This window comes from Athene noctua, chromosome 12 (assembly GCF_965140245.1).
Source record: "Athene noctua chromosome 12, bAthNoc1.hap1.1, whole genome shotgun sequence".
Classification (NCBI taxonomy): Eukaryota; Metazoa; Chordata; class Aves; order Strigiformes; family Strigidae; genus Athene; species Athene noctua.
In genome coordinates, this window is record NC_134048.1 from 14,908,490 (window position 1) to 14,936,236 (window position 27,747).

At 40.9% G+C, this 27,747-nt stretch overlaps 2 protein-coding genes across 7 annotated transcripts in view; one reads left to right on the forward strand and one right to left on the reverse strand.

The window, feature by feature from the left end:
• Positions 1–811: 811 nt before the first annotated feature.
• On the reverse strand, positions 812–13,627 carry UBLCP1 (ubiquitin like domain containing CTD phosphatase 1). 4 transcript variants are annotated; one of them, XM_074916322.1, is made up of 12 exons: positions 13,567–13,603; positions 12,154–12,247; positions 10,810–11,000; positions 10,314–10,405; positions 9,823–9,908; positions 9,623–9,738; positions 8,416–8,514; positions 7,456–7,493; positions 5,229–5,327; positions 4,682–4,798; positions 3,202–3,329; positions 812–1,827 (listed from the first exon to the last, which is right to left on the reverse strand). In XM_074916322.1, the coding sequence occupies exons 3-12, from the start codon at positions 10,961–10,963 to the stop codon at positions 1,800–1,802; spliced, it is 957 nt and encodes a 318-aa protein (XP_074772423.1). In that variant the 5' UTR covers positions 10,964–11,000; positions 12,154–12,247; positions 13,567–13,603; the 3' UTR covers positions 812–1,799. The 4 variants fall into 4 exon arrangements, with proteins under 4 accessions (XP_074772423.1, XP_074772421.1, XP_074772422.1 ...); XM_074916320.1 differs by having other exon boundaries at positions 10,810–11,003; XM_074916321.1 differs by lacking the exon at positions 12,154–12,247 and having other exon boundaries at positions 13,567–13,627.
• A 6,909-nt stretch (positions 13,628–20,536) lies between these two features.
• The window catches only part of RNF145 (ring finger protein 145), a 47,115-nt gene continuing 39,904 nt past the window's right edge, over positions 20,537–27,747 (forward strand). The window contains exon 1 of one of the 3 annotated variants that reach the window (XM_074916118.1): positions 20,537–20,792. Coding sequence is in view for 1 of the 3 variants with exons in the window: in XM_074916116.1 (XP_074772217.1) it covers positions 23,633–23,638 (6 nt within the window). In the remaining 2 variants the exon portion in view is untranslated. Of the gene's footprint in view, positions 20,793–22,256; positions 22,299–23,619; positions 23,639–27,747 lie in introns of those variants that run through there. The other 2 variants (XM_074916119.1, XM_074916116.1) reach the window with 2 other exon arrangements.

Here is a 27,747-nt window from a genome sequence, read left to right on the forward strand (position 1 = left end):
AAATTTTAAAAAAATCTTTTTTTTAAATGTTCCTTATATAAATCAAAAGAAAGTAGTATCACTTATTCATCATAAAACTTCTGTCTGTATGCCAACTTCGAGGAAAAAAAGTATGGGTGTGTGTTTAAATACATTCCTTTGGTTCAGTTTTGTGTATCTGGCTAGCATACTAAAATCTATAGGCGATTCAAGTGCAATGCCTCGACTTCTTTCAATTGTTTAAATTGAAGGGTATTCTCATACACCATGTACCAGTCCCATATTCCCCTATCTATGCTCCTGAAGCCTTTCTAGGTAAAGGATCAGTTCTAACCTTGGAGACTGTACCTGCACTGTATGTATGTGACCAAGTCAGCCTTCTAGTTCAGAAATCAGCTGTAGGAGACAAACCTTCAGAAATTCACCCTCCATAATTACCTAAGCCAAAGATTTTTATACATCAGGTTTCTGGTTTACTAGTTTAAAACACAGCTTGGGTTGGCACTAAACCACAAAGAGCAGTGGATAAGAAACTGTATATTTTGTGACAAGTCATTGAGCTGGAGCCTAACATGCTCATCTTAACAGCTCATTTGTGTCTGCTGTTCTGACATTTGCTGTCAAGGTTCCTTTCCCGGGCAGCTACGTGCTTCACTATTCACCACCACTGCCCTAATCTGCAGCAGCACATACCAGTCTCTTACTTAACTACTGATGCAAAAATCACTGTTTCTGGAATCCAAAGAAACACCTCAACCCCCCCCCAAAATTATGATTATCAATAGCTCCTCTATTATGCAAACTAGATATGTAAGACAGTACAGGACACAAATTCTGAAAAAGGTATTTATTATTTACACAACTGCTATAGTTCCTTAAGAACAATATATACCATTTTTATTTGAAAGGGTCAGTCTTCTTTCAAATACATGAACTGCATAATGCACAAGTGTTGGTAATGCCAGACAGCAGTCACATCACACTTCTATAGTGCAGGCATAAGCAGCGCAAGTAAATGATATTTTAAGAACAGTATGGCTGAATATTGTCTTTAAACACAGTGTTTGCACTTTGACAAGATTTAGCTAGAAGAGAACAAGGGTTTTGTTCATGCTTTGTTAGGAATGTGACTTTCCCATCGGAGGTTTAAACCCTTCATCTGACATGAGAAATTTTCAGGCAGACTGCTTTTCACTTACCACGTAAGAGTGGGTTTCTCTCCCTCAAACTTCAATCTTTTGTTTTCCAGTTAACACTGCTTTATAGTACAAGTTCACACACCGGGGTAAATTGGCCACAGAGGTGGTACTTTCCCATCTTACTGTCTTGCACAGAGAAACACTGACATACTAATACATACCAAACTTAAGACAACTTGTAATTTATAGACTTAAATATTGGAATGGGAGAGGGAGACTGTTTCTAAAGATGGAGGGAATAGAGGGCTTATACAATTCATACACAGGTTGGCTCCTTACTCAACTTTTTTGGTCTAAATATGTTTTTTCTAGTTTCAGAATGGTTTTGGTCTTTAATGGTTATGGTTGTGCTTCTGCAGCAAAGGAGAGGAAAGTATTTTTAAGTAGTAACACCAGAACTGAATGCAAGAAAAAGTAACTGACTTGTTTCTCCCACTTTGAGCTTATTGCTGTGATCTTTTAAAAAAACCCACAACCAACCAACTGGAAGACCAAGTATAGCAGTCATTCTGGCATTGGATCCAGTGTCCAGCACTATCATACTCTAGCATAAAAGCAAGGAAAAGTCCAATGATCTTAGTTATGTTCCCTTCAGTTCAGTGCCACACAATTTTATTAGTGTTATTGTCCTTGCTTCTTTGAAAGATACCTAAAAGAAACAAAAGTACAGTTTTTCACAAAATAAAAAGTAGGCACAAATATATCCAGTACCTTTTATAAACTCAAATTATAAATCTGATTTCTTTTTTTGTTAGCAATCCCCCTTTTGATAACTAAGAAGTAGGAATGTGATCGATACTACTTATGATTTTGATTTCAACATTCTTTCAATTCCATGGTAGGTTACTTTACAGTAATTCAAAGTCATGTCTTAAGTCAGACTCTTTTAGTCTTCTAAACAAAAGGGAGGAAGGAAATGGAAACATGTTTTATTCTAAGAGGTTGAAAACAACATCAGTTGGAAAAGTAGCTATTACATCCTTCAAGATAAAAAGGCCCATTAGATATGTCACTCCTTCAAATAAATTGAAGACTTTAATGAACAGTCATCCAGCATAACCTGAAAAGAACAGCACTCCACTATCTTCCTTAGAGAATCTGATTACTCCAAAATGCCTGTTTTCTGATCTCACAGCTCTCTTACCACTACAGCTGAAGCAATCTGGCTATGTGGTGACATTGAGATCTTTGCAAATACTCTAGGAAAAAAAAAAATCAATTAATTTAACTGACAGTGTGAAATATCCATAGAATTTCACTGCTTTTAAAGTTTCAACGTTTGAATTTCTTTTCTAATCAGAAACAAGAAAATTGTATCAAGTTTGCAAGGCTGTTCTTTTAAGCACTGAATGAGTGTTTTTCAAATAGCATATTGTGCACACTTTTTTTTCCACATATATTGAAACCAGGTTGTTGCATAAAACCATTAAGAACTCTGCTCAGACACTTCAGCTAATCATTCTCTAGAAAGAATGAGGATGCTAACTGGTGCCCTAAGGATTTGGAAAACTCACGTTCATAACAGTCATTTGCATTTCAGAGCTAATGAATACCGTAATACCACACAACCTGGATAGAGCCTGAGAACCCCACTGTAACACCCCAAACCTCTGAAGTAACCACCAGAAAAGCTGCCTTGTAACAAAAGGCCCGAGATCTGAACTGACAGCCTAACTACGTAGGGGTGAAAAGAGACAGATTTTCAGGGACCAGGTTGCTTCAATTTTTTTTTTCTCCCCCTTTTGGAAGCGCAATTACTTAACTGAAAACAACTGGTGGTCCTGAATACTGGAGAAGTGTGAAAACAAAGTTCATTCTGTCAAAATCTTATCATTTTAGGGAAGCAGCCCAAACACTATAGCCTTATTAAAATTCTACTCAAACTAAAGAAAGGACCTTCATAACTGTAAGTGATGTCAAAGTTCATCAGCTCATTTGTTTTCAGTCTTTGTACAGACAACCTCAAGAAAAACACAGTGGGGTCAGGGACAGAAGGAAGAAAGAATTTTGATTTTGTTCTTACCTTTCCCAATGTTTGTGATTCAGCTCCAAAAAGTCATCTAATTTTGCTATTTCTTTGAGGTATTGAGTGAGCTTTAGAAGCTCCTTGTCTTTATCCCGATTTAAATGTGCTTTCATAAAAGGCCTTATCTGTACAAAATAAATAAGCTGGGTATAACAATTTGCTCAAAGTAAGAAAACCATGTCTGATTCTTTATCACTTACCACCTAATTAAAAGACATGTTCAGTACTATGCTAAGTTATAACTCCTCTCAGGTAAGAGGAAGAAAAACCTTTTCCATTCATGGCCATGTCTAATTTGTCTTGTTGTTGATGCAAACCAGACTGCAGGATTTTTGTGTTGCCTACCCATCAGGAAGAAACTGTTTTGTCTTCAACCAATTTGGGCCTTCCCTTTCTAGTCAGACAGAATGATAAAATGATCTAGAATGGACTGCCACCTTTTCCAATATGATTTCACAGATATTTTTGTAGGAGAAATGAGGGGGTTTCAGTTCTGCTTTGAGTTGTGTGGCATCACTGAAACCAGATGCTTTTTCTCAACAAAGAGCATTTGACTACAATCATAGCTTCTGTGAAAAGAGATGTCAGAAATAAAGTTTATCTGACAACTGCTTTTAGCCTGGAATGCATTATACCTGTGCTTTGGTTTAGCGATTCAATGTTCTTGTCTGCAGCTCTTAACAACAGTTTGAAAAACATCTTTCAAATCTGAGCTAGAGGGAGCTCCCTGGATAATACTCTCCCAGCAAGATCTTTGCTGTTCGTGATTCTCCTAACACTATACAGTTCCAATTAACATCATTTTGCTAGATCTTATCAGTTGCTATCGTCTTCACATCATGGATACTTTCAAAGAAACATCTTGGATTTTTGCTTTTAAAAACACCTTTTTTTAAAAACAAACAAACAAACAAACAACAAAAAACTGAGGGTTCTCCATGCTGCTATACCATCATATACAAGTAGAAATTTAAGTTACATTCTACTTATCCAGAACCAGCACTGACAATGGAGCCTAAAGTGGCTGATAATTTTATAGAATGAAATATTTGCTGTTCTGCAGTCAAAATGGCTCAAGATAGTAATTATTTCCCAGAGCGGAATGCTTGCTATTACACTGGCATGCTACCACAAAGTACAGCCACTTGTTATTTGATTTATTTCCTGAATATAACCACTCTTGAGATTGAACATCATATATTTCAGCGGTGCCTGTCAGCAATGCTCAGCTTGATTCTGGCTTGAAGGTATAATTTAAGCAGAAATCATAATTTAATTGATTTTGGTAGTCTCTTAAAACTTATTTAATACTATTATTACAGAAATATTAGTCCAGAAAAATGTCAGTCTAAAAATATAATAAAATCTTTGCTAGTTAAGAATAGCCTTTCTCTGTGATACAGCAAAGAAGTATGAGAAAGTGCAACTTGAAGTATAAAAACCAGTAGTAATAAGTTAAAATTCTAGTTAAAATTACCTTGAGTCCGTTCTGTGGATTCATTAGGAAGTTTCGGCCGATATCATCAAACATAATAGTATTTTTTTTGCTGTAATATTCTGAAAATTTTCCCCAGATAACACCAAGAGGCTTCACCTGCAAAAATAACACATAAAAGGTACGTGAAGTAAATCAGGAGATAAAACTATCAGTTTGTAGGAACTTGAGCCCAATGGACACTTGTATTCTTTTGCTGAAAAATGAGCAGGTAGTTGGGTTTTGATAAGGGAAGAGATGTAAAATAATACAACATACTAAATACCCCTCCCACTAAAGAAAACCTTCCTGTTGGTATTAAATTTTCTTGCAACACATATCTATTATTTGATTTGAAAGCAGTGTCATCCAAATGTCCCAGTCAAAACATTAATAGAAAATTTAATTAGGAAGACAAAAATCAATGCTTCTAAGATTCTTACAGATTTCTTGCATGAAAACTCTAGCACAACTTTATTGTTGAATATTTCAAAGGGGTGTAACATGTCAGTTGAATGTAGAAAAAGATTAGGAAAAAATAAATACTTACATCTATTAGTCCTCTTCTAGGAGTGTGCACCGTTATCATGGCAGCACTGTCCAACATGAAAGTTATCTTGTAGTTTGCATTGGTACTCACTCCAAGCTCCTGCACCACAAAGGTTTATTATTAATTCTAATTGTGACAGTTTTACTGCTGTACAACTGAAACTATGATTGTCAAAAGGCTGAGTTGCTGAGAATTACCAGAGACACACTAGAAATAGATATCTGGGGGGTTAAATTTTTTTTAATCTCAATCACAAAAGTACACCATTCTACCAAGAAAAAAAAAAGCTAAGAGATTTTTTTTGTTGCAGTGTTTACTATCAGAAACTTAACAGCTGATGTCAGCATAAAATCAAAGCAACTTTGCAGAAAAGGCAAAATACAGAGAGAGAGGTCCTGTCAATACCTTAACGTATAATCTTTCACAGGTTCTACATGCCTCAATTTTACTCAGTATCTATAGCAAGGATAGCAACTGTGTACCGTCTGCTATTTGTTCCTTCCAGTATGTTACAACAAATCACAGCCCAATCCAAGATGAAGTATACAGTAACAGTTCATTATTACTGTTTCCTCCTACACATGTCCAAGATAGCCAATGCTAGTCAGAAATCTGTCAGTTTGCACTTTAAAGATCTGATAACTCCTGAAATAAAGACTCTAAGGAAAACATCCTTTATAGAAATAAACTTTGTTTGGATGAGAGGAGCATTTCCATTTCAAATCCTTTCCAAAGCTGAAAAGCAATAGTAAAATCTGCTGACACATTACATTGCTGACAATTTCTGGTGCATGCAACAGCAGTAACATGCAAAGCTACGTAACAAGGAGAAAATATCCACTGCAACAGCTCTCTTGAAAATATCCAGCCACACTTAACTGATTTGCTTTTATATGAAAAAGCCTTGCAAATGAAAAGCGCTACCTACCTGGGTCAGTGTCCTGTTACACTGAAATAACTACCTGTTCTAGATCTTTTGAATTCCAGGCATAAATAGATAGTAAATGAGAGATTAAACTTGGTTATCTGATACTCCCTTCTTTTTAATGCTGTTCCTGCTTTGTAGTTTAAAACAAAAACTTTAATTCCAAGCATTGCTGGGATCACTGTTCCCTGATAAGAAGTGAAACTTTTAGAGGTAAGCACCCAGGTGCTATCAGTTTCAGGAGAAACAGCAGTTGGCATCTGGTGGTAGGAATCTCAGCTGATCAAGATCCTGGAGTAGGTATAGAAAGGTTGTGATTCAGTAACATAAGAAAGGGCTGGAAATGCAGAGTGGTGGCCAGTGCAAGGGAAACAACCTGGTTTTGAACAATGATTTTCCATAAGATTAAGTCCTAGCACTACACTGACAGACACAACATAAACAGAGATATAACACTGCCACAAGAAGTGCAAGGTTCAACACTGATTGAAGATCACTGAGGAATTTTTGTTTGCTTAGAAAAATTGTAGCCATTTATTTTGAGGAAGTGAACACTGGAAAATGTGCTTTTGCTCTGTTAAAACCTGAAAAAATGGTTAGTCTGTAACAAAGAATAGAGATACAAATGCTTAAATTTGGAGAAGTTTTCTCTGAAAAGGAAACAAGCTTTGATTTATAAGCATTAAAAATATAACCCACCAACCAAACATACAGCAATTCTTAGTAAGCTCATCAGATTTACAGCTAAGCTTCACTGTAAATATGTTTACCACAAGGTCAGCTGTGCAAAACTGGCTAGTTGCCTGTTTTAGATACAGAAGAAACTAGGATTGAAAGAAGAGTTCTTACAGATGTTTTAATAAGGCAGAGGAAGCAACAGAACCATACAGCTGCAAGAGATACAAGATAAATATGAAAAGAGCTTCCTCTTGATAACCTACTCCAGCATTCCACATCTGTTTGCTCCTTTTAAGAAAAAATGTTATTACACTTAGAGATTAGATCTCTTAAAGGTAAGATGAAAGCAACTGTGAAAGCTGTGTGACTAATCTAAGTTTCAGCAGGTACTGACTTGTTTTTAGTTCTTCTAAATTTTGTACCTACTGCTGATAGTTCGCATGGAATTCTAAAATTAGATTTAATCTAGTTTTGTGACAAAGATAATTTAAAGTTAATAAGATCTAAAAATCTCAGGTTTGATTCCTACAACCTCCGCAGTTGCTAACCCTCTCTATAATGCTGAGCTTGAGTCCAACTATATGAACAGTCAGCCAGACTAGAAATAAAGTCACAACAGCTTACTTTCATTTTGGCTTCAATCCACTTCATATTAGTAGCAGCTGAAACAAAAGGGAGAAAACAGAAAGAATATCAAAATAAGTCACTGACAGGCAAAAAGAAACAAGCCAAGAAATTGTTCACTTAACATACCAAATTTTAATACAAAATTTTATTTCAGAAAGATCCACCTCTCTTACAGCTTTTAGGGTTCTCTGCCTTGAAGAGTCTTTCTTCAAGGAAGTTTATTTCTATTTGGAAAAGCTAGATACAGCAGTGCACACATTCAAACCATTTTCTAGATCAACTGTTACGGAACTACAGTCTGCAGGACCACAAGAAGTGGGCTACACCTGCTTTGAGGAACCATACTGCCTTTGCAAATTTTTCTCCTGGAAGCAATGATAAGAATACCTAAGGCCTGGAAAAGACAAAGTGTCAACATTGCCCACTGATGTAAAGTATGCGGAAACATTCTTCCAGACTATGAAAACTAAATCTGTAACACAATTTTTATATGGTTTAAATTCTGCACTGGCTAAAGTCTGTTCTCCAGCTGTTGGACAGGAAGTCAAACAGCATGCAAGGGCAAACGATCAACCATCCCTGCAGACAGGAGAATCTGGTTCATTTGGCAGTTCGTTTCTTATTGTCTGAATTGAGATTACTTGTAAAGACAGCCGTCAAACGGTGTCTGAATGTGGATTATACATTTTTATTACTTCAAACGTACGTCTGTACAGAGTAACACATAGTAAAGTGGTGCTGAGCTTTAATACTGTCATTAGACCCATTCATAGGAGCAATGTAAGAATTACTATTTTTCTAAAATAGCGCTAATAGCTGTGTGAACATTCCTGCTGAATTGTATTGTTTTAGACCTTGTGATTCACACTAAAAAGCTGTATAAAAACCTCCCACCTGGAGTCTCTGCTCTGAATGACAATTTACAACAAAGTCTTAGGTATTAAGTATAAAACTTACACCAAATTACAATATCATAATCCTCATATGCAGACGTCAGGAATTCATGAAGGTATGGCCTCATCAGTTCTACCCCAGTTTCAGCACATGATCTGTGGTCTAAAAAGAATATGAGAGAGAAGCAATTCATTATTAAAGTTCAAATTAAGTTATTGAAATTCAGTCCGACTTTCCTATTTACCCAGACACCTGAAGAGTTTTCATGAGGGAGGCACTGAGGCACTTCACAATCATGAATAAATTCATAACAAACTACCATTCCCATTTTACAGGGGGAGAGAAGATGCAGAGGGGATATTTATCTGTTGATCCTTGCAGGTATTTGAGGGCTTAGCTAATAATTAAATCAGAGATCTGTGGGTCTAAACATCTTTGAAGAGTCAGGCCAAATAGTTTATCTGTGTACCTTAGCAAATTTGTAACAGCTCAGATGTGAAGCAGATTCCTTCAAACCTAGTCAAATTTTGTGAACGTATATGAAGCTTATTTCAGACGTTCAATGTTGCCTGTTCCAACTAGAAAACTTCCATCAAATTCTGCTAGCAGACAACCTCTGAACAAAAATTTTAAACTCAGTAATAGGCTGAATTTCCACCTCAGATTGTAAACAAATCTCATTTAAAAAAAAAAAAAAAAGCTAAGGAAAAGGAATAAGGCATGCTATTATTTACTGTTTATAGTCAAACTGTCATGACAAACCTACATCATGGAAAACTAAGTCAGAAGGAAAATTCTGTCTTCCGGAAAAAACAGTCTGACAGAATTTCCAAGTAAAACACGTTTTAGTGCATGTTTAGGAACAATCTGGAAATAAAACTTGAAGCTATTGTCCCATGTCTCCAAAAGTGGAGTCAGTCAGGTACAGACTGAGATTATTATTTTACAATTTCTTGCTCTGCCATTGTGATGTCCAAGATCCAAGTTGGTCAAGAGAAAGATTATTTGGATAAAATACTAAATTGCTACTTTTTCATGTCTTCTTGAAGGAAGTAAATAGTTGCTGTACTAAAATCAACAATACGCAACACTTAAGTTCAATACTATTTAAAATATGAGCAGAAGACCCCAAAATATTACAAAGCAGAAGTTACATAGTACAACACGTACCAAAATTACTGAAGTAGATTTGTAAAGCAAAAATCAGGAAACATGAACTGCAAATAAACTGACCTCTTAAATAAAAACCACAACTTGCATAAAAGCTCACCAAATAGTGTATAATCAACATCTAGCACCAGCAGCTTTTTTCCTTCTCTAGGAGGATTCAGAATTTCCACTTTGTATTCTTTAACTCTGCGGGAAATTTTTAGTAGATTTTCTTCCCTAATGTAACAGTGAAAAAAGTTACAGTTAATTAAAATGTATATTCAATAACAGGACTCGTTTTTAATAGCTAAAACTCCTAACCTGTTTTCTACTTCCACAACTTCCTCTTCAATATCAAAGTCATTGACAACATCATCATTATCAGGAGGTGGCCCAAGGACATCTTCCTAGAGAAAGAATAATAAAAGATAAATAGGATCACTGAAGGAAAAAACCAATGGATATCAGGTTTCTGTTCCTGCACGTTACAGGGAAAAAAAAACCCTACTATTTAACCAAAATTATTTCACTTTACTAGTGAAAAGAATTACTAAAGTATGCTGATGATTGTTCAGATTTGAGAAGTCAGTGAATATCATAATAGGTTTGTACTCCAAGTCCAGAACAACACATGACTAGAGAATACACTGCAATCAGAGTTCTGCAGGATAGCTTACTTTACATAGAGAAATAAATACCAAAAAAATCTACTGTGCTACTATTTTCAAATGAATATTCAAAATCTAAAATTGTAATAAGGAGACATATATATGAACATCTTTTCCTATTCAAGCTAAAAAACAAGTATTTACCAAACTCTCTTCACGAGTGCCCATCATCATAATTTTAGTATTTGGTTTCAATTTGAGAGCTCCAAGCTTAACATCATCATCTGCAGGTTTGCCTATAATGCAAGCAGATAATTTTTTTTAATGCCGCTGAGAGATTTTAGAAAACTGTCAATACATTTCATGCTTAATAGAAATAAACTACCCATCAAACACCAGAATACCCCAAGCTGTATTATCATCCTCCTCCTATACAGATACATTGCTTGTCTGCCAAGCAGCAATTTAACTTTTTTTAACGCATGTTTGCCACACTTCCATGTCAGCCATTAAAAAATGACCAGGTAGATGTATCAATAATACACAATATCCATCAATGTATAAAATTTCTATGTTCATTCAAAAGCTAGGTCTGGGAGGTAGATGCCCTGTTTAGTACACCCATCCTGGCTAGGTTTAGGGGATGTTCAGCCATAAAGATTTCAGGCACATCTGCAATATAACAAATAAGAATAGTTACCTTTCATTTTAAGTCCAAGTAGTTTTTGACGCTCTGGTAATACTCCGGTAAGGCCTTTAAGAGACTGCTTCAGATCCAATACTGTGTCTTCTTCTGATAGCGAGGTTATTGTATACTCCTGTCCACCCCATTTTATTATGAGAGAGAGAGACATCCTTGAAGCATATGTTCAGTATTATTTTCTGAAAAATCTGCTGCAGGAGGGAAATACAATGATCATGTAAGGAGAAACAGAACTACTCTTTTCAGAAGACAAACCCTACAGTCTGCTTAAAAGTATTTTTGATTTCTTATTACATTGTACATCAAAGGGCTGTTTTTATCAATATGTTTATACCATAAACATATTGATAAAATGCTGAAACTACAGGAGAAAGAACAGTGCTAAAACTGGGCCTCCGAGTTCCACTTCAGTGTATTTAGCAATGTCACATTCACCGTTTGCTCCAGCAGATGCTCATTTGCTGTGTGTTCCATGCAGGTACAGCCTGTTCACTGCACAACCAGCACCCAGGCAGAGCACTGCAGTATCATAAAAGTAATTTCAGATCTCAGAAATGTCCTCTGCAATAATTACGCAACCGAACCAGCCATGGATATCTTTACGTATGTAACAACAAAACAGCAAGTAGGAAATACCTAAGAGATAAAACCATAAAACTAGTTCTGAACCCAACACTTCATTTTTAGCATTGGATTTCTCTAATCACTTTCACTGTGCGATACCTGCAGTAATACACACCCCAGGTCATGTCTCATTGTAGCAATATCAAAGTAGGAGTTTGAAAACAAAGCCAAAATACACACCTACACAGTGCAATTACACTGTAAGAACTGTACTTTCATTGCAGTGCTGACAAAACAACCATAATTATACTATCTTTAATTTACACAGCATCACTTATACAAATTGTATTTAACAATTTAGTCCTACATTAAACAGAGCAGAGAAACAAGATTTTTAGCTTTATGGAAGGGAGAAGAACGTGGGTTTTTTTCTGTTAAAGCTCGGAAACAGAGAATCAAGGAGATAGAAAGGTATGAAAGGCTGTTACAGGCTGTCAGGCGATGCAGAGAAGGTCTTTGTACCACTAATGGTCAGATTGTCTTCAAAAGATATTCAAAAAGAAGAGAGAACAGACTTATGAAAAAAGCAGGCTATCCACCTATAAGAAATACATTACACCAAGAAATACTGGTCTAGCAATTCTGAAAAATTTCAGAATCCAAAAATCTGACTCCTTTTCCTCTCTGGCATTGTATTCTCCGAGATTATATGCTCTCAGACAAAATTATTTTCATTTATACAATGTAGCCTATAAGAAACAAAACAAGCATACCCACCAGGCTCAGACCAGATGAGAAACAGAGGGCTAGCTACAACCTGCTTGCTGGGGACACTACAAGCCACACCTCCACACTATTCCCTCTAAAAGCCCTGAAAATAAATTGAAGAGGAAAACTAGTATCACAGAAAAAAAAGATTTTTACTTTTTTTTCCCCCAAATACCCCCACATCAGCTAGGGATCTAGTGTTATCCTCTAAAAATGGGGTCTTAGATGCACTAAGAAATTCAACTGAGGTTAAAGCTGCATAACATCAAGCAATGTTGATACATAGGGTGATTATCATAAATTATCCCTGTTCATAAATGTTGGACCAAATTTACAGAAAGAAGAGTTTATTTTCTGGCTTGTCACCTCAAATAGTTCTGCATGAAAATGCACAGGGTAAGAACTGTAAGAAAACTTCTCAAGTCTCTGTCCAGTGCTAAATTGAAAAGATCATCCCTCCAAAGCTGAGCACTTGACCAACCGTCTATCCTTAACTGAATTACAGTCCTGTCAAGATGAACGTTATCAGAAATGCCAAGCAGAAATAACACAACTTTATTTAATGCTAAAATGCTAAGGGGACTGAGTGTGGACACCAGAATCAATCATTACAGGAAAACAGATTAGGAGCAGAGGAAGACACAGGGATTTTCAAAGTTTCTACCATCGGGGCTGGATGCCATTCAAAAGGTAAGTTTACTGAAATGAAGCCTGATTTGGCTAATTACAGCTTCAGAGCCTTTACAAGCGCCTTGGACCACCAAGAGCCTATGGGTTGGAAGGTCACTGGGTCAGAGAAAGTAGTGTTGTAGTTAAATTGTCGTATTACTCCACCTTCCTGTGAAGACAGGGAAGAGAGACACCCGCATCGTTGTTTCACTAAGCACCACGAAACCCCCAAAGCACAGAAAGCGCAAGACTGTGCAGGCAGGACCGCAGCGCTTCCCACGACACCGCAACAGGTGGCGGAACGGGCTTTCCAACAGAGCCTGCTCTGTGTCCGCCGCCAGCGCGTCCCCGGCCCGCAGCCGCAGGAACGGATGCCGCGGTCCGCTTGTCCCCCCGCTCCCCGCCGGGGCTGTCCCGGCCGCGACCCCGGGCCAGGCGGGCGGGGAGAGCGCGCACGGTGCTGCCGGCCCCGGGCCCGGGGAGCCGCTCCCGCCCCACAGACGTCACGGGGGTACCGACCCGCCCGAAACAAATGCCTTGGGCCCTGCCCCCCCACCCCCGCGACCGGCCCTGCACCACCCCGGCCCGGTAAAGCCCGGCCTCCGCCGCACACGGACGGGCCCGGCCCCGGGCCCAGACCCACCGCGCTGCCCCGGTGATCGGGGGCACGGCGGCGCCTCCCGAAACCCCCCGGGTCACAGCGCCGCCGCCGATCCACCCCCCGCCCCCCGGCAGCGCGATGCGGCCCCTCACCCTGGCAACGGAACCGGCACCGTCCCGGGATCCGCCGCACCGGAAGCGGAACTGGCGCCCGCCGGAAGCGGGGGGGGGGGGGCAGCGCGCGGCGCCCGCCGCCGCCCGGATGTGCGCGGTGTCCCGCGGCGGGAGCGGGGCCGCCTCGGGCTCCGGGCCAGGCCCTGGCTCCCCGCCAGAGCGGTCGGCGGCGGGCGGGGCGGCCCTGCCTGTCCTGGCACCGGTCAGGCTGTGGGGCGAGGGAGAGGTTTCACCTTCTTTTAACGAGAAGAAAGCCGTTTCTCCGTGTGCCCGCCTGCGGAGAGCTCCTCGGGGCTCCTCCTGTCGGGTTCACGCAGGAAATCGCGGTTTCGTGAGGTAAAATCCCCGGCAGCCGCGGAGCAAAGGCCGTGCCCGCACCCTGCGCTCCCCTCATCGGCGGCGGGGAGGCCGGACTGCGCTGGAGCCCCACCGGAGCTCAGCCGGGGCCCCAGGGACGCCGGTAGAGGCGACTATTGCTACAAAAACGTCAATTTTCCGCTATTAATCCTGAAAGGAGATTGCTCTCTACCCAGGCATCCTCCCTCACACCTTCCTTAGCTCCTAAGCTGACTCTTGACAGGCAATGCCTATTACTCTCTTTTTGTGTCTGTTGAGGCAAGGGTCACTTCTCAGCTGCTGTTGGGATTCTTGGGAACTGGCTTCAGCTGAAGTGGTTTTGTGCATGGACAACAGATGTAGAAGAAAAAATGTATTTTGCACCAAGATGGCTTTTTGCACTCAGGTATTCTGCTTTGCAGAAGCAGTTTGAAGGAAAAAAAACCCTGTTCTGTGGTAAAGTCAGGTTTTTTACACATGTCAAATAAAGTGGAGATGATAGACTTAAGTTCCCCTTGGCATCAGTAGATACTTGAGAGAGAAAGTTAAAGTTTCAGTCCTCCCTTAGGTCTTGCTCTGTAGAGAGGTTAGATAATTTTTCTCTCCCTTTTTTGTTTACTGATAAATAGTGAAGGGAACAAAAGAGCAGAGGTCAGCAGCTGTGCACCAAGTCCGAGTTTCTTCAGAACTGTCGCTTTTAAGAACCATTGCTAGTGTAAGTAAATCTCTGAAGATGTGCAGTATAAACTGAAGAACTCTGTAGAAACCTGATTTCTTTCCTGAGTGGATATGTAGTTTGAATTCTGTTCTATATTCAGGTTTTAGCATATAAGCACTTCGGTTTCCAAAAGGGTGGTACAAATGGCAGACTACTGTAGTGACTGTTCATGTTGATTTTAGCTTCTGACTACACATAAATCCATGGAAGACCAGTTGTTCTATATATATCCCAGTCATGAAGAGTCTGCTTTTCTCTGTAAAGACACGCAGCTCTCCTTTGCACAGAGGCAGCACATTACAGTAGTGCTGGAAAGCTTCCAAAGCTGCAACTAGTAATTAAAATCACACCCTGTCATAAAACTATGCACCCTCCGGGCCTGTTTAAAAATGCAAGCTACAGAAATATATAGTGTGATCACTTCTCTGTAAACTTTAAAAATTTTTTTTTATTACTTTCTGGTTGGCTTTTAAAAAGTTCTCTTGAAGAGGAGTAGGGTTTTGGCTTTTGGTGTTGGTTTTTTTTTTTTTTTTTTTTCTGATTGAGGAGTAATATGAAAAAGTATAAGTATTTATGCATATTTAATTCTGCTATGATACTGGTGTTTTAGTATCCTGAGCTACGACTAGGATATCCCTGCACTAAGCACTGTTGAAAAATGCTGTGATCCTGGCAACATTCACGTGGCACAAATAAATATGTCCTTTTACTTAGCTGTGAAAACGCATGGTGGTGCTCAATCCTAACATTAATAAGTGCAAAGTGGTAATTTGACTAAGACCATATAATTACCATTCAGAGCCCAAACAGCATAATCTTTTCTTTGTACTGAGAAGTTTGTTTCGTGGTGGTACTCCGGGTTTACGCTGTGGTACACTAGCAGAGCAAGGAGGGAAAAGCAGTGGGGAAATTTTAAAGCAAATGCACGAACCCTTTCACCTTGATGTGCACTACACCCTGGGATGCTCCAGGGTGAAATAAAAAATGTTACTGCATGTCAAATTGATGCCTGCTGGCTCCCTTCCAGTACCTCATGTTCACAGCAAGCATTTCTGAGCATTTTGAGGAATACACTCCTGTGCATAACTACTGAAGCCTAGGAGCTCATCTCCTAAATTGCTGTTCATGCTGCATATAAAAGCAAAATTCCTGCTAGCAACTCTGGGGGATGCTAGGTCAGAATCCTTTAAAATCATCATTTAAAGCTGAAAGTTGTGTAGAAAGCTCAAAAGGTTGCTTTGAGAATTAAGAGAAAGATTAGATCACATCTTTAGATCACTTCTCTATGTAATCTAAGGAGATAGAAAGCAAAAGGTGATGACACATCTGCAGGGCTGAGATGCTAAATATTTGTGACAGTCAGTGACTTTAATGGTGGAGAGACAGTGCAGATGTTAATGGGATGCAGATGGGCCAACATCCCAGATTTCAAGGTTTTGCAACTTTTTTTTTTTCCTTCCAAATTGTTTTTTGGTTCGGAAAACTCATTTGAATATACACCAGTCTCCCTACCCCACTTCTAAATTGAACCCATGTTAGGAAAAAATCTAGAGCAGAGCCCATATTCTCCACTAGGAATAGAAGAATCCTTACAATACAGTTTGGGACCAGTGTATTTTAATCTGGTTTAGATTTTTTGGTTTCTCCTCTTGACTCTTTTTGCTATTTCCTACAATACTTTATTAGTTTTTCCCAGTCCCTTTTCTCTGGTCTACAGTTTATCCCTAAGCAGGTAGAAGCAATGATGTCTGAGGACATCAAGCTCTTCATGTCTGCACCATCCAAGCATCCAGCCCAGTGCAGATGTGTGTGCAAGCCTCCTGTGCTGGTCGTGAGCACTTCAGTGTGATACAACACAGCGTGATGTACTGGACACTGGCAGCACTGTGCCCTAGAAGTGTAGCATTTGAATGCAAGCTCTGATTCTGAGTCACTGTGTGACTCCAGGCAAAACACTGAGAGCTTAATTTCCAGTGCTTAATAATGTGGTGTGCTTTAGTGGCTGGCAGCTCAGCTGGAGACATGGAAGTGTCTGAAGTTTGAAATGAAACACATTTTCAAGTTATCACTAATACAGTAAGTCTCTGTCTCAGCTTCCTTATCAGTAGGGTGGAGGTTAGAATAATATTTCTATAGTTCGTTCCCTTACAGGAGATTTTTCACGATAATCTAATTAATGTTGGCACTGTGAAATGCTAGAAATACTAGAGGCTTGTACCAGTATACCATATGATTCTTCACTTTCTGAATGCAACTGTTATTCTTCTGCCACTGTTCAGCCCAATTATTTTTATTTTATTTACTTCGATTCTTTGTATTCTAGCTTATGCCCCACTGGCAAGGGATCTTGGGAGGGAACTGTGATGCTTTTGTTTGCTGAACAAAACCTGATTCATCACTTTTCTTACATCACCACCCAGCTCTCTAGCTTCTCAACACAGACATTGGTATGGCTTTCCTTTAGGTAGGTTGTAAATCACAGCAGCTGTTTATCTGTTTGGAGTCAGTGCTCTCCAGAGTTAGGAAAGTGGTAAAAATAGAGGTAGTCATCTGAGATATGTAATTATCAGAGATACTGCAGAAGTGTTTTCCTGCAGAGAGTGAAAATAAATATGAAGTGAGAAAATGGAACTAGCCAAATTGCTAGGAAGAGCTCTGAAAAGCAGTCAGAATGAGAGGAAAAATGAGGGTTGATGAGAAGCTAAGTGATGGCGAGAAATTCATGAAATAGGGTCACAGATAGGGAAGAACAGGGGAATTCCTGAGATGGGGCTACAGTGAGAGTAGGTAAATCAGAGAAAGAGATGCACGGGCTCTTGCTATCATGGGACCCCGTAATGCTCCCAGTTCCTGTGTCTGGGTATGTGTTTCTGCAGGAATTAAAGTTTATTTGTTCCTTTGTTTAGTGAATGGAATAAAATTGCAAGAGAACACAAAGGCTTTGGGGGCTGGCTGCCATCAGTATTATAAGGCACACGTGAGGCACTAAATTAGGCTTCATAGGCGATCTTAATTTTTGAATTATTTAACTTTTATCTGACTTTATGCAATGCAACCTACTTCTTAAGATATCCCTTTGCTTTTACATATGTATATATATTTTTTGAAACAATGGCTTGTAAAAAGCTTCAAATAAAACTGCCCATGTTATTGTCCACCTTAGGCATGCAATGTCCTTCCATGTCAGCATATTTTGAGAATTCTTATAAGGGATTTTCTTTGTAAGCAGTTTGGGGTGCTGGCACTTGTCCATCTGCATGGACGAAACAAGCTTCCACATTATCTGAACTCTGTGAAGGTCTTTTGAAAGTTTTAATGAGATGTCACCATAGTGGCCCCCTTCAGTCCCCAGTTGCTGATCACTGAGTTTGGAATCCAAATGCCTCTGTTAATACCAAGAGATAAACAATCACTGAATTCAGAATTCTTAGCCACCCAGTGTCAAATGGAGGAAAGGCTTTTAAAATTCCAGAGAAATGAAGCAGAAAGTTCAGGTGCTTTTAAAAAGACATGCCTGACAGGACAGTGGTAACGCCACATACCTGATCTGTCCATTAGAAAACCTGTCCTCTTTTCAGGTAGCACACTTTCAGAATTAAATGCTGGGAGATGATAGAATGAAATAAAAGCGGGTTTCAGTTCCTGTCGTTTGCTTGCAAAATGCAGTGACAACTTTGGTGATTTGCTACAATACTTTCTTGGTATAATTACATTAAAATAATAATAGAGAATTCCACTCCATCTCCTATAAATACCTGTCACTGTCTACAGTTGTGAATATATATATTTGTCTCTCTGCTGCTTGCTCTTTTTTCTCAGAAGCAGCACTGAAGACAGGCGATAGGACTTACAGATTCTGCACCATCACCCCTGGCCTCAGTCAGCATTGAACCAAGCCCACAGTGAACAGAAAAGAAGTGACTCATGATTTTTTTTTTCCATGTACGGCATGAGAAGACAAGCAGGCCCTAGAAATGAAGCTGAAATTCTTATGCCTTATATGACAGTGGGTTCCTACTCCTGATAACAAGTGGGGTACTGGCAAGTATTAGTGATGCAGTAGGGAGCAGGTTGAGCCAGGCAGAACAAAAGGGTGGCTGGAGGCTGGTGAAGCCATTGTTTTCCCATGTTCTCTGCAGCAGTCCAGGGTTTGGAGCAATGTGTTTACCCCAGATTCAACAAAAGGATTAGGTGATAGTGGTGTGATTAATAAAAAGATGTATAAAACAGGAGCTGCAAAAACTTGTCATGCAGGGACCTGTTAGGTGATAAAGGAGGAAACTAACTGTTCAGGAGAGAAAACTCAGTGGCTCAGCAAAGCCCTGTGCAGAATAAACCTTGTAGGCCTGACCAGAGCACAAAGTGCTTCTGAGTAATAACCACATGTATATTCATGTCCTCACTTTGGTTGGACGTGCATATTTGTTCTTTCTAAAGAGAAGCATGACTGACTTTAGGAATCCTTGCACAAACTGATAGGTCTAAACTAAAAGCTTTACAATAATAAAAAAAAGCCTGTTATTTTTTAAATAGCTTTAAAATCTGGATTGTGAAAAATTGTACCGCTGAGCCCCTCTGTGGTGCCTGAGCAAAGGCTTCCCTCTGGGAGAGCCCCACTGGTTGTGGTTGTGCTGTTTGTTCTCCTTTCTGCTGCGTGTGCGGCTGACGGCGTTTGGGCGAGGACAGGGAGGACAGGTCCAGTGTTAACACCTGAGAGTGCAGCAGGGCAGAGCCCTACACAGGTTTGATAAAAGTTAACACAGGCAACGTTCAAACAACCTTTTGCTTCGGGTTTTGAAAACCTTTGCATGCACAGACAAGGGTAATTTTGCAAAGCAGAATGTGGACAGACACTCAAACCCCTTATTCTAATCTTTCTACTTCGAGTTGAAGACATTGTGTTGCGAGGACACATTGTTAATACCTGTGAATGCTCCAGTCCATTAGAGAGGGAAGGAAAAAAGCAATTATCAAATTGGCTAGCCCAACCCTTGTGAACTACAGGATTTTCCAGTTCAGTGTATTCCCTCATTCCCTGCTGCAGCGTTTTTTCATGTCTCAGACAACGTGGCTTTGTAAGTTTTCAAACGTTATGGCAAAAAAACATTACTCCTCTTGGATCACATTTTTTCCTTAGCACTTAAGAGTGCATGCTAGGCCTGGGCCACGCAACCTTTACAGAACGAGTAAATACTAGTGAGACTTTTCATGCAAGGGCTGAGGGAACTGAAAAAGCTTAGACATGACAATGCAGGAGAACAAAAAGTCTGTTTTTCTGTTTGATCTCATAACAGAGGTGACTATGGATTTTGCAGTACCTCACTGGAAAAAAGAGAGTCAACTTTAGTATTTGAAATTAATACAGCGTTTTGTGTTCCACAAGGCCAGTAAAGAGTATTATTAAAAGAGCTGAGCTGCCTTTCAAACATCTGCCCAGACACTACCTCACATTTTGCTGAGCGGCTCTTGTGACTCATCTTTCAGTCTTGCAGCTGCCCTGACGAGTCCTTCACGTCCCGGGAGGACCCAAAACCAAATCAAAACGAAAACCCTGGTCTCCCACCGGAATTTACAGCCGGGGGACGGGGACGGGCAGAAGCGTGACGAGAGGGCGGCCGGCGCTGCGCTCCCCCGGCGTTAAGCGCGGAGCCCCGGCGGGCTGGCAGAGCTCTCGCTCGCTCTCGCCCCGCGGCGCGCAGCCTCCCCAGCCGCATTCCTACGCCCCAACCCGCGCCCTGCCGCCCCAAGGCGCGTTCCGCCCGCCCGGGGGTGTGGGGGGGGGGGGGCGCCCCGCGGGCGCGCGCTACCCCGCGCTCTGGCGCCAGCGGCCCCCGGCCGGGCGCGCGGGGCGGTGCTGCGGGCGGGGCGGGGCGGGCGCATGCGCCGAGCGGGGCGGCGCGCGCGCGCAGGCAGCGGGGCCATGGCCGCCCGTCTGTGGGGCCGTGGAGTGTCGGCGCCCTGAGGTGGGGCGGCGCGGCCATGGTGCCTCGAGGAGCCGCTCTGCCGCCGCCGGGCACCGAGGAGCCGCCGCCGTCGCTGTGAGGCGCGGAGCCCCGCCGCGCCATCGGGGAGCGGGAGCAAGAGGAGGAGGAGGAGGAGGAGGAGGAGGAGGAGGCGGCGGCGGCGGCGGCGACCCCCCCCGCCGGCCCAGGTGATTCCCCACCCGCCGCCTCGGGCACGCGCGTGCCCCTCCCGCCCCCCTCGGGCCGTCGCAGGGGCCGAGCCCCCCCCGCGCTCCGCCTACCCCGGCCCGCGCGCGTGCGGGGGGGCGCGCGCCCGGGCCAGGGTCGCCCTCCCACGCGCCCCGCTGCTCCCCCGCGTGTGCGGGGCCGTGCGTGCGTGTTTGTGCGCCGGGGCTTCCCCGACCTCCCCGGTGCGCAGCGCCCCCCTCCTCCCCTCCCTCCTCCTCCCCCTCCTCTCCCCCCCGCCCTCCGCCGGCGCTGGCTCGCCGCGGGCTTTGCAGGGGGTTACTGGAGTTCAGAGGCGGCGGAGCTGCGCGGGGCCCGGGGGAGGGTGCGAGGGGCTATCTGCAGCGCCGGGGATGAACGCGAGAGTTTCGCCCGGCGGGCGGCTGGACGGAAATAAGTCGCCGGTTGGGGAGTCTGCGTGGAGGGGGGGGTCGTAGAGTTCGCACGCCTGTATGTACGCGTACCTGTGCGCAGCCCGGCGGTTGGAGCTTGACTCGGGCCCGGAGGACGAGCTGCTCGGTGCTGCGGTCGTGACCGAGGTGCTGGCTCCGCTGTGGAGGTTACGGTGCTCCCCTCCCTCTGTGGGGTCTGGCTTTACCTTCTGGTTTCCGCAGCCGGCTGTAAATAACCCCCATTTTTCCGGTGGCCGGACGCCGCACGCCTTTACGGGTGACACGGAGCTGTGCCTTGTGCCTGGATTCAGGTGGGAAGAGGGGAGGCCCGGCCGATCCCCCCTGGAGACGGGCCCTGAAGCATGTGGTAATGCTTATGTAAGAAGCAGTCTCTCCGTGAAGAACAGGGCTTTTTCTATCTTTCCTACTTATGTCATGTTAGTCGATTTTCGGAGACCTTCTGTAGTCTTTTAAAATAAGGTTTGTGATGAGAATTTTCCATTTTTTTTCTGTGATCGAGAGTAGTTCTGTGTACTAAGTACACTTGTGACAGATGGTCGCTCTTAGAGGGATTCTTATCTTTTGGCTGGGCTGCCTTATTGGGGGTGTGTGCAGGGGACCTGGTGCATAAATAATGTGATTGGGAGAATAAAGTGAAAGAAAGGTGGGGGTTTTTGTTTAATGCACGTAAGTATCAGTAAGCAAGGGAGAATAGACAGTATAGGCAAAAAATACCTTTTGTTTACCAGTGTAGAAGATTTCTGTAACATGTTTGACTCACAGATACTACCCATTTGTGATCTCACTGAAAAATGCTTACTTTTTAAGTCTGTGGGTGTTGCTGTATTCGTTTCTTGAGAAATTTTTAGTACAAGAGTTTTCTGTTAACTTGCTTTGTGGATTTGGGGCTTGGATGCTTTTAGTTTTGTTTGTGTTAGGGTTTCTTGGGTGTGTAATGCACCCCTAGAGATCAAACTTGGGAGGGGAAGAAGGAAATAATTTTTAATTACCATCTTTGATCATTTTTGGTTGTAGGTTAATGAAGATAGATTTAAATACCGGAAAAAAATTTTTAAGGTGAGCGCCGTTAAGCTGTTGCACCCTGTAACTTTGGTTTATCTGTAACCTTGGCTTATTTTTGCCAGTTACCTTAAATAAGGAGCTGCCTGTGCTTGAGAAACTATCTTTTTGTTTCTAGTTAGTTTTAATAACTGTGTTAATCAGCTGCTGTTTTTTTGAGCCATAGTGTCATGAAAGGATTTAATTAATTCCTAAACTCATTAGCATCAGGATATAGTGTCTTTGTGACCACCGTTATATAGGAGAATCATCAGAAATCTTAGAGCAACATAAATCTGCTGCTTGTCCAAAACACAGGATTCATTCACCTTGTTTATATCAGTCTTACAAGGAGATACTGATGTTAGAGCGACCAAATTCTAATGGAGATAGAAACTGAGCGACACACGTTGGAAGAAATATTGGGGAATTTCTTCCTTTGGAGATGATGGAAAGATTAGTATCTCACTCGGGTTCAGCAGCTGGAGTCCATGGTGCAGATGCAGAAAGACACATCATGCCAATAAGATGTGAATGAATGGGTGTGTCATGGAAAACTGTATAAGCCTGCTTAGTGTTTCATGTTGCACTCTCAAAAACATTCTCTAAGCTGTTTGCTAAACTTGAGTTGGTTTCCTCCTCTTCACACAGACATGTGAATAGATTCTCTTGCAGTCCTCTGGTACACTTCATGTTTGTGTGGTGATTTACTCTCTTTCTGAATCTGTTTTTAGCTCCAAATACACCTGGCAATGTTTGATGTGGTTATAGAGTGGACAGTCTGCCATCATTTTGCTTTTTAAAAGCATGTTCATGTCTAGTGCCTTCAGTACGATTCAGACATTTGTGCCAGTTTCCCTGCCTTTACTTTTATAGCATTTCCTTTCATTTTAGAGAAGCCCTGCTGCTTTGTAATTAGTTGCGTACTTGAAAGGAGTATTCAGAAGTGGGTACTTCACCTCGTGGAGTTTTACTGGAAAGATTTTTTGGTTGCATGTCTTGAGTTTGAACATGTTTTAAAAGGGACTTTTCTAAGTATTTTCACCATTTGTTGGATCTTTCTGTTGTATGAGTCTGGTACTGCAGGAAGCTAAGCTGCCTGTGTCACAGGCCTGGAAGCTGATGTTCATCATTTACATGAGTCAAATAGCTAAGGCAGCAGCAGCAATAGAAAGTTTATCAGAATTGACCTAGACAAATCTTGAAAGTCTTATTTTATATTTTAACTTCTTGCCAGTCAGGTAACTACTTATTGGCGTTGCAGGTTCTAAACATAGGCTGTCTCTATATCTGAAATGGCTAAAAACTAAAGGAGCAGCTGTGGAGGATATTTCATCCTGGCATGTAACTTCATGCTGGTAAGACTTTTGGGTTGCAGGGTTTTTGTGAGGTTGATGGGGTATGCCAGCTTTACTTGTGTGACTGGTCTTCCTGTGGTCGAGCTCTCTGAGGTGGGTTGTCACAGACTGGATCATCTTGGGCTGTCATTAATGCTCTGTGTGCAGGTCCTCTGGGTATTCTATCCTCTGCAGAGGCACTTTGGGATTGCTGCCCAGATTTTCTCAGAATGTGCTGATACAAATGTGGTTAGGCAGGCCTGTAGGTGTAGGCTTGCAAACGTGGCTGTGATGGAAAAAAAAAAAAATGCTGAATAACTCGTTAATAAACCAAACCTTGGGCTGGCAAGAAACTGTAGAGTCAGGAAGGACCTCAGAGCAGTTCAGTTTGTTGATTCAATCTAGACTTTTTTCCTGTGAAGGTTTTACTTTAAAATAAAAATATAACTATTAATATCTTTATCAACTAGATTCCTGTTGTTCAGGTGCCTGACCGAACTCAGCAAATCTGTGATCTAAAAAACAAGCAGCCTCTCTAAGTGTGACTGGATTTGAACTGATCGTATGCCAGCAGAGCGCCGATCCTGTAGAATCCACAGAAAGATTTTGCTGCATACCTGGTGGATTTGTTAACTTTTGTTAACATACATTAGTCCCTGAGTTGAGTGCCATGGTCTTACCTGCTCATTATGAAAAATAAAAGACACAGGATGTTGTACAGGGTGCCTATAAATAATACACTTGGTATATAATTGTGTACTGGAATTGCTCATAGGGTATCAATGTACACCAGAAATAAATCTTTAAAGAAAACTTAAACTTCACAGCTCTGTGATATGTATCCTCATTTTCCTGAATTGATTTTCTTCTTCCTCATACAGAATTCGCTAGAAAGTTGGAAATGTACATTTTTTTTTTCCTTCTGTACAGTTAACTGTCTCTAGTTGGTTTTCTCCATTTTTAATATGCCTTTAGTGCAAATACATGTTCACTTAAGTCCCTGTGAACAGATCAGAAGTTGACCTAATTTGTTTTGCAGTAAAAGTTGTTTTTTGCGAAGTATGTTATGTATTTATTTGGAATGATTAACCTCAGTTCACAACTGAATGAGTCTTGGGTGAATAGGAATTTAGGAATTAATTTGTTTTTTAGATAGAAATAACAGTTCTCCAGTCACACTACCTCAGTAGTTCTCAGCAATCCATATTGTTAGACCAGATGGGAAAAAAAGGAGAAAAAAATTTTGTTTATTCTTGTTAACTTACACATAGCAAGATCAAGTAGTCTGTTTGCCGACTGACTCTCTCCAGACTTTTAAATTGAAGGCTAAATACTCTGTTTATTACTTGAAATTACTGAACTGCTCTAGTGAACTACAAAAACTGAGTATAATTGGAAATGCTGACCGGATCCTAATGACAGTGTTACTGTACATGTCTGCAGTGTTTCACTGCTTGGTTAGTACACTTGGTACACTCACTGTATCTGTCCTCCTCAGGAGAAATTTTTGAGTGCTGTCCTTGTTAGCCACTTTAAATTGTATAGGAGCAAGACATCTTTTGCTTTCATTGCTGCTGACTGCATGAGAAAGAGCTGTTTTGATGGATCAGTGACTCACTCTCTGGAGTTGTAGGGGTTTTTTTTCCTACAGACTCACACAGGGAAATTATTTTCATAAGCGTGTATCTGTTAAACCTTTTTGTCATGTTCCTTCACTTTTCTTCTGTTTTCTCCCTCCTAAACTGATGATTTAAGATCTCAGTCTCTGAAGAATGGGATTCTTCTGTACTTCAAATTATGATACTTTCTTTCTGCTCCCAAGAACAAGACAGGCACATAGAAGCAAGGGTTCTGGGAAGTGTGTGAATACAACCCAGCTGATGGGTCTGATCTTAGTTTTTGGACTGTGACACTCAGCTTTTCTATAGTTACAGATAGGAGTTGTATATTTTGTTTTGGGTTTTTTTTTTTTTTTTTTTCTCCCTCTTCAAGATCTATCTAGTAAAGTTTACCCTATAGGAAAATAAAAGCTTTTCCTGGTGATGTTTTTAGTTTCAGAATATATCAGTGAAAAATAATTTGAAGTGGAAACTAGACTACAGGTCAGAGTCTGCTTGTTAACGGACGTATCCAACATAACTAGAATTTCATAGATGTGACGAACAGAGGTTAAAATTGTCTCTTAGTTTCTAGTCAATCTTACCAAGTGCTTTATTTTAGGTTGTAATCCTGTAGGAGAATGAGCATCTTGTTCACACGTTGGGCTGAATGTTGCAGGATCAAGTCTGGTTTTGAAGTTCTCATCCTGACTTGGAATCACTGTCTCTTTCTGCGGTGATTTTTGGTGGCAGTAGTATTAGAATAACTCTTAAATTTGCAGATATTTCAGTGTATTTCTGTAACTGTTAAGTAACTATATAATGAATGCTTTTCTAAATGTAGAAACTACTGTTAATGTAATTTTACATATGCTTGGATAAATGGATGCAGATTTTGTGTGACCTCTTGTACTGCTTTACCAGTGAGTATTTTCTGCCTGTGATGTGATAGATTTATATTTATGTTCATGCATAAACAAGTTACACTGATTTAAGTGACATAATTCACAGCTTCAGCTTAAATGGTAAAATTTTATGTGATGACAAAACCTCAGAAAGAGGATTCTATTAAAGGGAAAATGTGTGTTATCTTTGGGGTTTTTTTCAGAGTTCATTGCTGATCTAATGAGCTGGGACAGACTTGCGATAGGGTAGGGGTTTTTTAATTGTGTTTTGCTAATTCTAATGTTTTCTTTGAAACTAACCAGGAATATGCTTTTGATAAAATGGCTATGTCAGATAAGGGAAGAATTTTTGAAAATTACTGTGTTGTTAGAAAACAAAGGTGTTTCCATGAACCTCAATCAGTTACGATGGGAAAATTTTTAAAAGGTGATTTTGGTCAAATAGCATGACTGTGCTTGCACTCATTTAGGATGTGAAGTCTGAAGTTTTTCCTGTTCTTTTCCTCCTGATTTGGAACAGGGAGATATTTGAAATCATGGGAAAAAAGTGTTGATACACAAACTAGTGGCTTCCTAGTCCTGTTCTTAAGTCCATTTTTTGGCTGTGTACAACAGTGACCTATTTTTTCCTAACATCTGAGCATCCAGCAACTCTTGTCATCATAATTTATCTAAAGGTTTTAGAGGTTTAATGTTGTGGTGCTTTTCTGCTTTTTGTTTGTTTTTACACCAATCAAAATAATGTATTGTGAGAGCTCTCTACAATATAACGAGCTTAGAGCAATGGACTTTGTTGCTTGCCTGTATTACGTTCTGTTAGAACTTGGCAGCAATTACAACTGAGGCTTTATTTAACACATCCGCATTTCTAGTGGAGTTAATTTTAAAGAGTTTCTTATTAGTATTGGATGCTTTGTCAGTCAGTGGCGGAATATGTTGCAGAGTTGCAGTGGTTGCTTCTCATAGCCTATCTATTACAACATAATGTGGTTTTCAAAGTTTGTTTTGCTTCTGTTTTAACAGGGTATGAAATGAGAATTATTTTCCTAGATAATACAAATGCTGCACTTTTCAGTTCTTTTACGTTCTCAAGTATGCGTGTACAAATTTAGGAGGCAGAATTTTTCAGCTTAATTTGGATATTCTGAACCTCAGTTAACTTTCAGTATTAGAAGTCCATGGACTTCTGCATTTTGAGTAAATAAAGTGAAAGTTCAAGTGAAAATTTCCTACTTGTCCTACATGTTTGGTGGTTGTTGATGACTGGAAAAGGTTTGACAGTTATGATAATGTAATTTGAAATCAGGTGCTTGTTGTCACTTTACATGGCTATTTTTATGATGGAGTGAAAACCTGTAAGTCAGTTCCCACCCACTCCTGAGCTCTGATCTGCTTGGAAAAGTAACCTAGCAAAAAAAAAACCAGGAGGCATCTTACTTTCAGAGTTTTTTTAATTTTGTGAACCTGGGAAAACCAAAGATGTATTTTTTTAAAATGTTTTGATATTAATTATTTAAGCTGCATGCTAAGCATAGGCTTGTATTTCAGTATGCAGCCTGGTGAGACTCTTTGCAATCTGTGTAGCTTCCAACTTTTGTGTGATACCATATACGTTTAACCACCATCT

What these genes read in the sequence shown, in the direction of transcription:
- UBLCP1 (XM_074916321.1), bottom strand. Translation starts at nt 10,963, where the DNA reads ATGTCTCTCTCTCTCATAATAAAATGGGGTGGACAGGAGTATACAATA. An exon ending in GCACTCGTGAAGAGAGTTTG is followed by an intron (nt 9,909 to 10,313) that starts GTAAATACTTGT and finishes TTCTTTCTCTAG; the next exon opens with GAAGATGTCCTTGGGCCACC. An exon ending in ATCCACAGAACGGACTCAAG is followed by an intron (nt 3,330 to 4,681) that starts GTAATTTTAACT and finishes TATTTTGTACAG; the next exon opens with ATAAGGCCTTTTATGAAAGC.